At 33.8% G+C, this 11,588-nt stretch overlaps 1 protein-coding gene across 1 annotated transcript; it reads left to right on the plus strand.

Annotated features, from left to right (window-relative positions):
• Nucleotides 1–7,602: 7,602 nt before the first annotated feature.
• On the plus strand, nucleotides 7,603–9,521 carry LOC128668133 (golgin subfamily A member 6-like protein 22). Its single transcript, XM_053740303.1, has 4 exons — nucleotides 7,603–7,801; nucleotides 7,985–8,492; nucleotides 8,613–8,993; nucleotides 9,176–9,521. Exons 1-4 carry the CDS (start codon nucleotides 7,603–7,605, stop codon nucleotides 9,519–9,521), a joined length of 1,434 nt encoding a protein of 477 aa, XP_053596278.1.
• The last annotated feature ends 2,067 nt before the right edge of the window (nucleotides 9,522–11,588 follow it).

Consider the following 11,588-nt stretch of genomic DNA (forward strand, 5'->3'; position numbering starts at 1 on the left):
CAATGATTGGGAACCAACGAATACATGTCATGAAATATGCGGATGATGTGGCGCTAGTTGCGGACACAGAAGAGGAGCTAAGAGGGATGCTGAAAGAGCTGGAAAGATACACAGAAGAGAATAAGATGGAGGTGAACGTGGAAAAAACAAAAATTCTAATATGCAGGAAGTGAGGTCGAAGAAGTCAAAGAATTTAAATATCTTGGGTACCATTTCACCACAAGGAATAGCGCAGGGAAACAAAAAAAGGAACTAGCACAAAAAGCACAAAAGGCCACAAATGCAGTATGGGGAGTGATAAAAAGGAGCAAAAAAAACAGCATGAGGGACAGGATGTATCTGATGAACACTGTGGCAAGAACAGTAGCTTTGTACGGAGTGGAGGTCTGGGGGTGGGAAAAGTCGGAAGAAATAGAGAGGGTGCATAGGAGGCTCTGCAAGATGGCATTAGGAGTAAGAAGGGATACACCAGAATATATTTGGAGGGACGAGATGGGAGTAGAAAAGATGGAAGTAATATTAAAAGAAAGAGCAGTAAGATATATGAAGGATTGTATGATGATGGAAAAAGAGAGATGGCCAAGGATAGTACTGAAAGAAGAAATGAGAGGGATTATGAACAGGTGCCCGACGAAATGGGGGAAATGGTGAAGGTTGCGCTAAAAAAAATGTAATGCGAGGAGGTGATAGAGATGATCTACAGGGATGCGGGAGTAGAGGAAATAGAGGAAAAGCTGAATGAGGGCATTAAGAAAATGAGAGAGAACGTGAAAAAGGAGGCTGAAGACGCAATAAACAAATCAACGTATAATACATTGTACAAAAAAATAAGATTAGAGAAAGAAGAAGATAACTACTGGAAAAAAGATAATGTAAGAGGGGAGGACAAGGAGATGTGGGCGAGGATAAGGTGTGGAAATTTGGGAAGAGCGGGCAAAAAAGGGTACAGGGGCTGGAGCTGTAGAGGGTGTAGGAAAGAGGAGGAAACGTTGATACACCTACTAAAATGTGAAGGAATATATAAAGGGGTGGAGAAGGAAAAAGAGCTGCTAGAAGAGTGGAGAGGGTTAGAGGACAAAAAAGTAGAAGAAAAAATGATAGCGAAATTAAAAGGAGAGGTTGATATAAGACTATGTACGGTCTTCAAGAGAATTGAAGAAATTTTGAGAGTCAACTCAGGGTTACGGAGCGTGGTGCAAGCGGGATACCAAGACTGTGACGTGCAAAAAATATAAGAAGCCAAAAACAAATAAATTATAGAAGTTAAAAAGTAAGAAAGAAATAATATATATAACGAAGTGAATATTTTACCAAATGAAAATATGATTTATGTAAAAATTTGTATACGACCTATAAGTTGTGCAAATAAAACTATTTTATATATAGTTGGCCCTGAAATAAAAATATTTAAATAAGTTTTTATCGTTACGATTATACATTTCAAGTAAATTTTATAAGAAATAATATTTGATATACAATTTAGCTGAAAGAATTGAAAAATAAATAAAGAAAGTTTATATTAGTTAGCCTTGAAATAAAAATTTACTTATCGTAGTCGATGAACAAAACAAGCTAAAAGAATTAACGAAAAAAAAAGTTTACATTAGTAAGAACCAAAAAAAGTTATTAGGTTGATCAGAAGTAATAACTTTTTTTTTTCTTTAAAAATCATAAATTTTTTATCAACCATAAAAGATACATGATAAAATTTTTATGGCATAAAAACCCATTTCGCAAGAGTTCGGTGAACGAACTAATATTTTTAGTTTATAAAAAATTTGTCGCAGGATTGAAAGCGAATTCGCAATGTGTAACTTACAAGTATTGACGATAAAAAGATTTGGTGATGGGGGAGAAATGGCGAAACTTCAAAGCCATTTAGAACTTGGGAAGATTTGGGTCTCGAAAATTAACGGGGGTCTGTACAGAAACGCAAGTTGCTTACAAGTTTTTTTTGGTAAAATTTTGTCACATTTTTAACCTGTGGCTTAAATTCTAAGATAAAATTTGCAATTATAAAAAGTAGATAAAAATTTTTCGTAAGGAATGGCGACTCATCAAAACCATCGCAGTGGCAATGTTAAAAAATTTCAGAGATTAGAAAAATCGAGGAATTTTTATAGAGAAAAAAATTTTCTCTCGTATGGTTCCTGTAAATTTTTTTTAAATATTTGAAAGTAGATTCGCAATTAACTAAAAATTATCGGTTATAAAATGTATCGATGAAGGAAAAATGGCGTAATTTCAAAACCTTTTTGAATATGGGAAAATTTGGATCAGTAAAAATAAGTAGGATTTTCTGTACAAAAGCGCAATATCCTTATAAGTTTTTGTTTAAATAAATTTTTGTAATATGTTTGATAGTTTGGTTTGAATTTCAATTTAAAATTCACAGTAAAAAAGAGTAGAAAAAAAATTTTGTCCAAGAAATGGTGACTCATCAAAACCATTCCCTTGACTATAATATAAAATTTGAAAGATTAAAAATCAAAGAATTTTTTATAAAGAAACAAATTTGAAGAAGCGAATGATGAATCTTCAAAATCATTCTCCAATTACAAATATTCAATTTATAAGCAACAAGATATAGATTTTTTTTTAAAACTATAAGGAATAAAAAAAATAATTACCAAGTTTATGATATTTACCAACCAAAATTTATAAACAGTCCATTCAAAAAATCATATATTTCTTGTCATTAAAATTTGTATTAAAAAATTATTTTTTTGGCAATACATCAGTCACATTAAATTTATATCATTTGCCTTTATTTATTTCTTATAACTTTTTTAATGCAACCTAAATAATAAAATATCAAAGCCCCTGGAAAAATATTAACATTCAAAATTTGAAGTTGGAATAAATATGTATTCGCTTAAGCGTAAGTAATTACTCACTTGAGATTTTTCTGGCTTAAGTGTCACAAGTTATCCTCAATTTTACTACCAGTTCAGAATAATTATCCAGTTGAAATTTATTTTCTCTTATAGTTTAAATTACAATTAAGCTTTAATTCGAATTCATAAGTTTCCTACTGTTAATTCAAAAGCTTGACGGAAAAATAAATAAATTATTTCAGTAGATTAATTTCGAATGAGATGAAAACATAGAGACTCTTTACTTGAAGTCAAACTGATTATTATGTAAAATAAATTTTATTGCAATAAAAAATATTTGTAGTTTGAAAACCCGGTACGCGCCGTATAAAAATTCGCCCTATATCGAACCACGGACCTGGCTATTTGTTAACGCGAACAGTGGCTGTTTATTCAAAACAAGAATTTACATTTAATAGAAAAGTGTATTAGTAGTTTTTTAAAATCGGCGCACAAAACCCTAAATTTGCTCACGGGAACCAAGCTATCGCTTGACCAACAACGATCAACGTAGTAGTTGACAACAGGCTCGAATTGCCCACAGGAGCACACTTAGCCACTGTTTTCCTGTTTTAATAAAAGCTAAATGGAAGAAAAAATAATTAAAAAATAAAAAATGACTATCGCGACCAGAGCCTTCGGTGGCTCTAATAATAGCAGTAAATAAAATTACAAAGATGGTAGAGACCCGAGACGCTGCCAACAACAGCCAGTTGATCTCAATTAATAAGTTTAAAACAATTAGAAATTAAGGATTTATGTTATTTAGTTTATTTATTCCTATTATGTATGACATGGTAAATTTAAATAAAGAAACTTTAAACAAAAAAAAAAAGGTTCGATTCCCGGTACCGGAATATTACTTTTTTTTTTTTTGTGACGAATTACGAAAAAGCTATTAATAGAAAAGCTATTATTAATTTTTGATTTTTTCAAACAATTATTTGGTGTACTTGTCATAAGGAAAGTTGAGTCTCTCTAACAGACGAAAGTATCCTGAAATTTCACAAATATATCAATAAAATTATTCATATCATTCACAGTGTGGTAAAATTGTTGAAGTAGCCAATAGCCAGCTACTATTAAAAAATCAACTAAATGCGAACGGAATATTTTAATATTGTTAAGTTTTGATATTCCATCGTTGGCAATGCTAAATATTTTGTCTGATGCAAATATTTCAGGGATCGATGATTCGGTAATTCTATTGGATCGCACGTACCGACGAAAAATTACAACAATACTCACTGTGTCGGTACCTGCGAGCCAATAAGAAAGCTAGAAGTAGTAGAGGGGATATTTCCTTTGCTGTGATTGGTGCGCGTGTACCGATAGAAAGTAATTACGAGAAAATCGTCACGTCGGTAACTGCGAGCCAAATTTAGTCGTGGAGGTGGTAAAGGTCAGAGGTTACTTAATGGTCATACATTCATTGTAGGTCATTTCCAACCGACAACTTACTTTGTACGTCACGCAAAATATTCAAGTTTTTAACTTCACACGTCAAGATGAATTTCATTAATTCAACTGGCCACACGTTTAAGCTGACTAAAATCAGCACGAAGCTATACACGACAGATTCAGGAGCTGTGGAGGTTGCAGAGTCATCCCTGTATCCGAGGACAGACATCCAGGAAACATGGAGTTTCCGTATGGAGCTAAGCCACGACCGGGAAGACAACTTTTGGCTTTCGTTGGGCATCCAACCGTCCAAGTCCAAGGACCTCAAGACGAGATACACCGCCCAGTGTTTCGCCCTTGACTTGCTCGGTAACCTGACGACACTCACCGACCAGTCTGCTCCTTTCAAGGCCTACGATGACTACATACACTTGGGCAACTGCATCAGACGACGTGGCAGAGACGACTTCTGTGGCATATTACATGAAGCCAGCGATGAAGTATATATCATGGTACAGGTGAAGATACTTTCTAATTAGATACTTAAGTTCTGACTTAAGTTAAAAACGGCCCTTTTCAGGGCCACCAAATTTTTCATACGTAAAGAACAATTCAAGTTTACACCTAAGAATTCAATCCTTGCTTCCATACTCTTTCAATATTTATATTTATTTAGTAAGTGGCTAAACAACAAGTACAAATTTTAATATTTACTAAATTATGATTTTTTATACATTTCGAGTTGTGCATATATTTATTTTTGCCTCACCATAAGTCTCTTATTTTAACAAATAAAAGTATTCCAACTAAGTATTTTTATTGACTGTTTAATGTTTACAAGAGTGTAAGTTTTATAGTTTTACAGCTTTAAGTAATTATTTATAACGCAAAATAATAACAATATTGATTGAGTCGGTATCGGCTAACCAATAAGTAGTAGAAAAATATCCCGGGTTGTGAAAAAAAAGTTGTCATCACGACTTTATAATTTGGTTTTCATGTTATTTTGAGGAAATCTCAAACGAAATATGTCTTTCGGCAGGAATTCTTTTTATTTCTATGTACAGATTTTTTATAATTGGATACTGAAGTTTTACACTTTGAGTTGGAAATGGCTCTTTTTAGGGCCACTATAATTTACGTTCGTGGATAATAATTTAAGTTCTATAACATTTAACTTACATCAATGCTCCGATATTTTTTCGCAGTAAATGTTTCATTGTTTTAAATGACTGACAAAGAATTACAATTTTTTGATTTTTGTTAAATTATAGTTTACACTTTAGTTTATAAATATATTTATCTTTAAGTACAGAGACGATAGATAAAAATTCTGCAGACTAGGTTAAAAAATTTTTTACTAATTGCCGTAAAATTCAACAAAAAAAAGTTTCATGAATTTGTTGAGTCCAATGGGAAAGGATAAAATTAAAGATGGGTTTTATTGGTATTGGGAAATTTTATTTAAGGGAATTATACTCTGCAAGAAAAAAATTTTATGTTATTTGTACGGAAAAAAAATTTTGTATTTCTTATGACTGCTTATTTAGTATAATTTGAAACTTGAAAAGAATAGACGTATAAAAAATTTTGGGGGGGGGGGGCCCTGCATGAACAGGACCCCAAAAGCTCAAGAACTTTCTCCATGTGAGCCAGGCGCTGAAAAGAGCCGTTTGGTTTTAATTTGGTATGGTTTTACGTATGGGTATGGTTGTTTTTTGTATAATTTACTTAAAATCAAAGTCAAAAAATAAAAATAAAAAAAATTATGGCAGTTCACCTTGATATTGGATTGATTGAAAAACTCTTCGTCGTAATAATAAGGCGCTGAAGTCCCACTTGACGTCAATTATATTAAGAATAATTTATTTGATGTAAGACCTGACTGAAAAAATTAAAAAATTAAATATTAGTTGGCCCTGAAATGAAAACATTTAAATAAGTATTTTTCAATACAATGAAGCGCTGAAAAGTGTAATTTTAAGTCAATTCTATAAACAATAATTTATTTAATATAAGATTTAACTGAAAGAATAAAAAAAAAAAAATAATAAATATTAGTTGGCCCTGAAAGGAGCGCTGTAAGCTGTGTAAGTGTACAGACGTGTAAAAGAGTAGCTAGTGCAAAAATAAATGAAATAGTGAAAAAAAAAAAGAAAAGGCAAGTAAGTTTAGAGTAAAAAAGGTAGGAGTGAAAAACACCAAACAAGGTGAATAATAAAAAAAAAGAAAAGCTGTGGCACGGGAAAAGCAAAAGACGCGGAAACCAAAAGGTAAAAGCAATCAGGGTTTTGGCGGACATAGAGGAAATGGCGGGAGACAAGACGAAGGAAAAAAGTGACGAGGAACGAGAGGGCAGCACATACAAAAGGATGACAAGTGACGAGGAAAGACATGAGAGAGGTAAAGCGAATGGCGCAAGCGCCGGGATGACCAAGAGAAGGAGGGGAAGGCCGCGCACATTCAAAAGTACAAATTCAGCGAGTAAAAGAGACTACGGTATGAAAAATGGAGCGTTAAAAAAATTTGTGTTTAGTCAGATGGATATAATAAAGGCAAAAGCAAAAAAGGTAGAAAACACAGACAATATAAATGAGGTAGGAACAGACTGGTGCAGAGCCGGATTTCAGCTAGCGAGAACACCGGCAAGAAACAGTAGAGGAAGTCTGCAAGTTGAGAAGGACAGTAATGAAGAGGCGAAAGAGTTAGATATAATCGAGACAATCAATGATAGGAAAGACAAACAGAAAGATGAAGTGGGAAAAAAGACAAGAGAACAAGCAACGCAGACTGGAATGTCAAATTGGAGCCAAAAGCAGGAAATGAAGGATAGTGAAAAAAATTCAGAGGAAAAGATGTGGCAATTGATCGCAGAGATAGAAGACAGGGTAAAAACAAAAGTTGAAGAATTGATAATGAAATCAATGGAAGAAATAAAGGCATGTACAAGACAAGAAACCTCGAAGATAGGGGCCCAAATAATTAGGAGCAAATGTAAAGAAGACCAAGTGGAAAAGGAAAGAAGACACAGACAGGAAATAGAAAGATTAGAGAAGGAAATTGGTAAAAGAGAACAAAGCATAAAGGAAAAGGACAGAGTAATTAAAGAGCTAAGTGAAAAAATAAAAAAGGATAAAGAAAGTAAGACGAACATACCAAATAAGACAAAAGCAACCGAGGAAAAAAAAAAGGAAAGCAACACGACAGTCAAAGTCACGACACAAAGAGACAAGGAAAGAGTAACAGTGGAGGAAGGCAGGAAAGAGGGCGATCAAGAGTGAAGGAAACAGAAAACGCGTGGGCGAATGAAAGGAATGTTCAAGAAATGAGGGAATGGAGCTTGGAAAATGAGGTGGAAAGATTCGTGAGCGAGGCGAGGAAAAGACAAGATAAGAAGGACAAAACAAATGAAGAATGGAGAAGACAAGAAAAAGAAAAGCTCATTGAAGAAAAGCCAAAAAAAATTAATGGAAATGAGCTGGAGGAAGAACTAAAAGACAGGAAGCAAAAAAGGTTAAAAATTGGTGAGGTATGGTGGTGTTGGAATGAAAAAAAAGGAGAATTGGAATTATGAAAGTGGGCGAATGATGAGAAAAAGGAGTGGAGAGTGGGTACAGAAAGAGACACAGAGGCCAAGGAGAAAGAGGACCAAAATAAAGGAAGAGAGCAAGAAAATAGAAGGAAAATATAGTTTTGGAATGTTGCAGGTATGAATGAGGTAGAAAAAGCTGCCACAATGATGGAAGAAAACGAGATTGTTGTGCTAGTGGAGACATGGGTAATGGAAGATAAGGTGGAAATAACATGTGAGAGGCTGAGCAAAGAATTCAAATGGTGGGCGAAGCCTGCGACGAGAGAGAAACAGAGAGGAAGAGCAAAGGGAGGTCATATTATTGGGATAAAAAAAAATTGCAAATTAAAATGGGAAGTCAGGGAATGGAAATACGGAATGATGTTGGAAGAAAGTAAGGAAAGTGAAAGTATAATCACAGTGTATAACAATGTAGGAATGAGCAAATTAGAAACGGAGCTAAGAAGGCAGATAGAAGAATGTGCAAACAGGGACGAAAGTGTGATGATCATTGGGGACTTTAATGCGAGAATCGGAGAAGAAAACGTAACAGGAGAGGACGAAGGCAGAGTGAGGAAAAAAAGAAAATCGAGAGACAAGACAGTAAACAGCGAAGGAAAAAAATTACTAAAGATGTGTGATGAGTTAGGACTCTGCGTATAAAATGATAGAGCAAGAGGTGATGAAGGTGGGGAAATAACTTACGTCGGGGGAGACGAAGAGAGTTTAGGATCAGTAATTGACCTAATACTAACGCTGGACAGAGGCGATGAGCAAGAAATAGAGGTAAGAGTGGTGGAAAGAATAGAGTCAGATCATCTACCAGTGTTGGCGAGATATAAGGTAAAGAGAAATGAGGAAGAGAGTAAGGAAGGAAGCTGCATGTCAGAGGAGGAAGAGCAGGAAGAAATTGGAGCAAATAAGCTGATCTGGAAGAAAGAAAAAATACAGGAGTATGCAGAAGCAACGCAGGAAGCACTGACAGAAGCAGTAGAGGAAAAAAACGAGCTTAAGTGGGAGGATATAAAGGAAATAGTAAGAAAAGGGGCTGAAAAAACGGGGATGGTGATGAAAGGAAAGAAGGACAAAGATACGAAGGAGAAAAAAAAGTGGTACAATATCGAGGGTAAAAAAAAAGAAAAGAAGTATGGAAGAAGCTCAAAGAATTCATCAAGGATAATAACAAAGAAAAAAAAAGAAATCTGAAGGAAAGCAGAAAGAAATATAGGGAAACAATCAAAGAGAGCAAGGAAAGGTGGATGATGGAAAGGTGTGAGGAGATAAATAACGCCAAAGACATGACAAAATGGTGGGAAGCCATAAATAGGTTCAGAGGGAGGAAGAAAAGAGCTGCAAGCAACAGCATAAAAGCAAAACAATGGGAAAAGCACTTTAGTGATCTGCTGAATGGGGAAGGCAATGAAGAATCGGAAGAAGAAGAAAATGAGCCGTGGAAAGGAGAAGGTAGTAATGAAGGATCAGAGGAGCCGAAGCTCGATAAAAACTTCAGCAGGAGAGAAGTGAAAGCCGCAATAAGAAAGCTCGGGAATCACAAATTTCCAGGGGAAGACGGGATGGCAGCAGAATTTATAAAGAACAGTGCACCAGATGTCATTGAATGGATAGGCGAAATTATAAATAGAATATGGGACGAAGGAAGTATGCCAGAATGATGGGACGCAGCAGTGATAATTCCGATTTACAAAGCAGGAGACGGAGAAAGAACAGAAAATTACAAGGGAATTTCGCTTCTAAATACAGGGTACAAGTTATTGACAACTATGATGACGGAGAGGCTAAATAACTGGATAGATAAAGAAAAAATTTTAAGGGAAAGTCAGGCGGGGTTCAGGAAAAAAAGAGGGACAAGGGACCACATATTTGTATTGAATAGTCTAATAAACAACAGAATGAAAAGGAAGGGAGGAAAATTATGCATCGGGTTCATAGACTTTAGAGCGGCGTTCGACACAGTCAGGAGACCAAAAATGAAGAGAAAGGTATGGAGGAAGGGGGCCAGAGGGAGAATGCACAGAATAATAAGAGAAATATATAAAAGAACATATTGTAAGGTGAAAGTAGGAAAAAGAAGACAGACAAAAGAATTTATAACAAGAAAAGGGGAAAGACAAGGGTGTGCGATGAGCGGAGCGTTATATGGCATAGATATCGACGACCTAGAAAAGACGATGGAAGAGAAGAAGAGAGGAGGGACAATAATTGGGAACCAACGAATACATGTCATGAAATATGCGGATGATGTGGCGCTAGTTGCGGACACAGAAGAGGAGCTAAGAGGGATGCTGAAAGAGCTGGAAAGATACACAGAAGAGAATAAGATGGAGGTGAACGTGGAAAAAACAAAAATTCTAATATGCAGGAAGTGAGGTCGAAGAAGTCAAAGAATTTAAATATCTTGGGTACCATTTCACCACAAGGAATAGCGCAGGGAAACAAAAAAAGGAACTAGCACAAAAAGCACAAAAGGCCACAAATGCAGTATGGGGAGTGATAAAAAGGAGCAAAAAAAACAGTATGAGCAAAAAATATAAGAAGCCAAAAACAAATAAATTATAGAAGTTAAAAAGTAAGAAAGAAATAATATATATAACGAAGTGAATATTTTACCAGATGAAAATATGATTTATGTAAAAATTTGTATAAGACCTATAAGTTGTGCAAATAAAACTATTTTATATATAGTTGGCCCTGAAATAAAAATATTTAAATAAGTTTTTATCGTGACGATTATACATTTCAAGTAAATTTTATAACAAATAATATTTGATATACAATTTAGCTGAAAGAATTGAAAAATAAATAAAGAAAATTTATATTAGTTAGCCTTGAAATAAAAATTTACTTATCGTAGTCGATGAACAAAACAAGCTAAAAGAATTAACGAAAAAAAAAGTTTACATTAGTAAGAACTAAAAAAAGTTATTAGGTTGATCAGAAGTAATAACTTTTTTTTTTCTTTAAAAATCATAAATTTTTCATCAACCATAAAAGATACATGATAAAATTTTTATGGCATAAAAACTCATTTCGCAAGAGTTCGGTAAACGAACTAATATTTTTAGTTTATAAAAAATTTGTCGCAGGATTGAAAGCGAATTCGCAATGTGTAACTTATAAGTATTGACGATAAAAAGATTTGGTGATGGGGGAGAAATGGCAAAACTTTAAAGCCATTTAGAATTTGGGAAGATTTGGATCAGTAAAAATAAGTAGTATTTTCTATACAAAAGCGCAATATCCTTATAAGTTTTTGTTTAAATAAATTTTTGTAATATGTTTGATAGTTTGGTTTGAATTTCAATTAAAAATTCACAGTAATAAAGAGTAGAAAAAAAATTATGTCCAAGAAATGGTGACTCATCAAAACCATTCCCTTGACTATAATATAAAATTTGAAAGATTAAAAATCAAAGAATTTTTTATAAAGAAACAAATTTGAAGAAGCGAATGATGAATCTTCGAAATGATTCTCCAATTACAAATATTCAATTTATGAGCAACAAGATATAGATTTTTTTTAAAACTATAAGACATAAAAAAAATAATTACCAAGTTTATGATATTTACCAACCAAAATTTATAAACATTCCATGAAAAAAATCATATATTTCTTGTCATTAAAATTTTTATTAAACAATTATTTTTTTTGCAATACATCAGTCACATTAAATTTATTTCATTTGCCTTTATTTATTTCTTATAACTTTTTTAATGCAACC

This window comes from Microplitis demolitor, chromosome 6, assembly GCF_026212275.2.
Source record: "Microplitis demolitor isolate Queensland-Clemson2020A chromosome 6, iyMicDemo2.1a, whole genome shotgun sequence".
Taxonomy (NCBI): Eukaryota; Metazoa; Arthropoda; class Insecta; order Hymenoptera; family Braconidae; genus Microplitis; species Microplitis demolitor.

Excerpts from the sequence above, each read along its gene's own strand:
- LOC128668133 (XM_053740303.1), top strand. The coding sequence starts at position 7,603 with ATGAGGGAATGGAGCTTGGAAAATGAGGTGGAAAGATTCGTGAGCGAG. Across the intron at positions 8,493-8,612 it reads TTACTAAAGATGTGTGATGA|AGGCGATGAGCAAGAAATAG; the intron begins GTTAGGACTCTG and ends AACGCTGGACAG. Across the intron at positions 8,994-9,175 it reads GGTAAAAAAAAAGAAAAGAA|GTTCAGAGGGAGGAAGAAAA; the intron begins GTATGGAAGAAG and ends AGCCATAAATAG.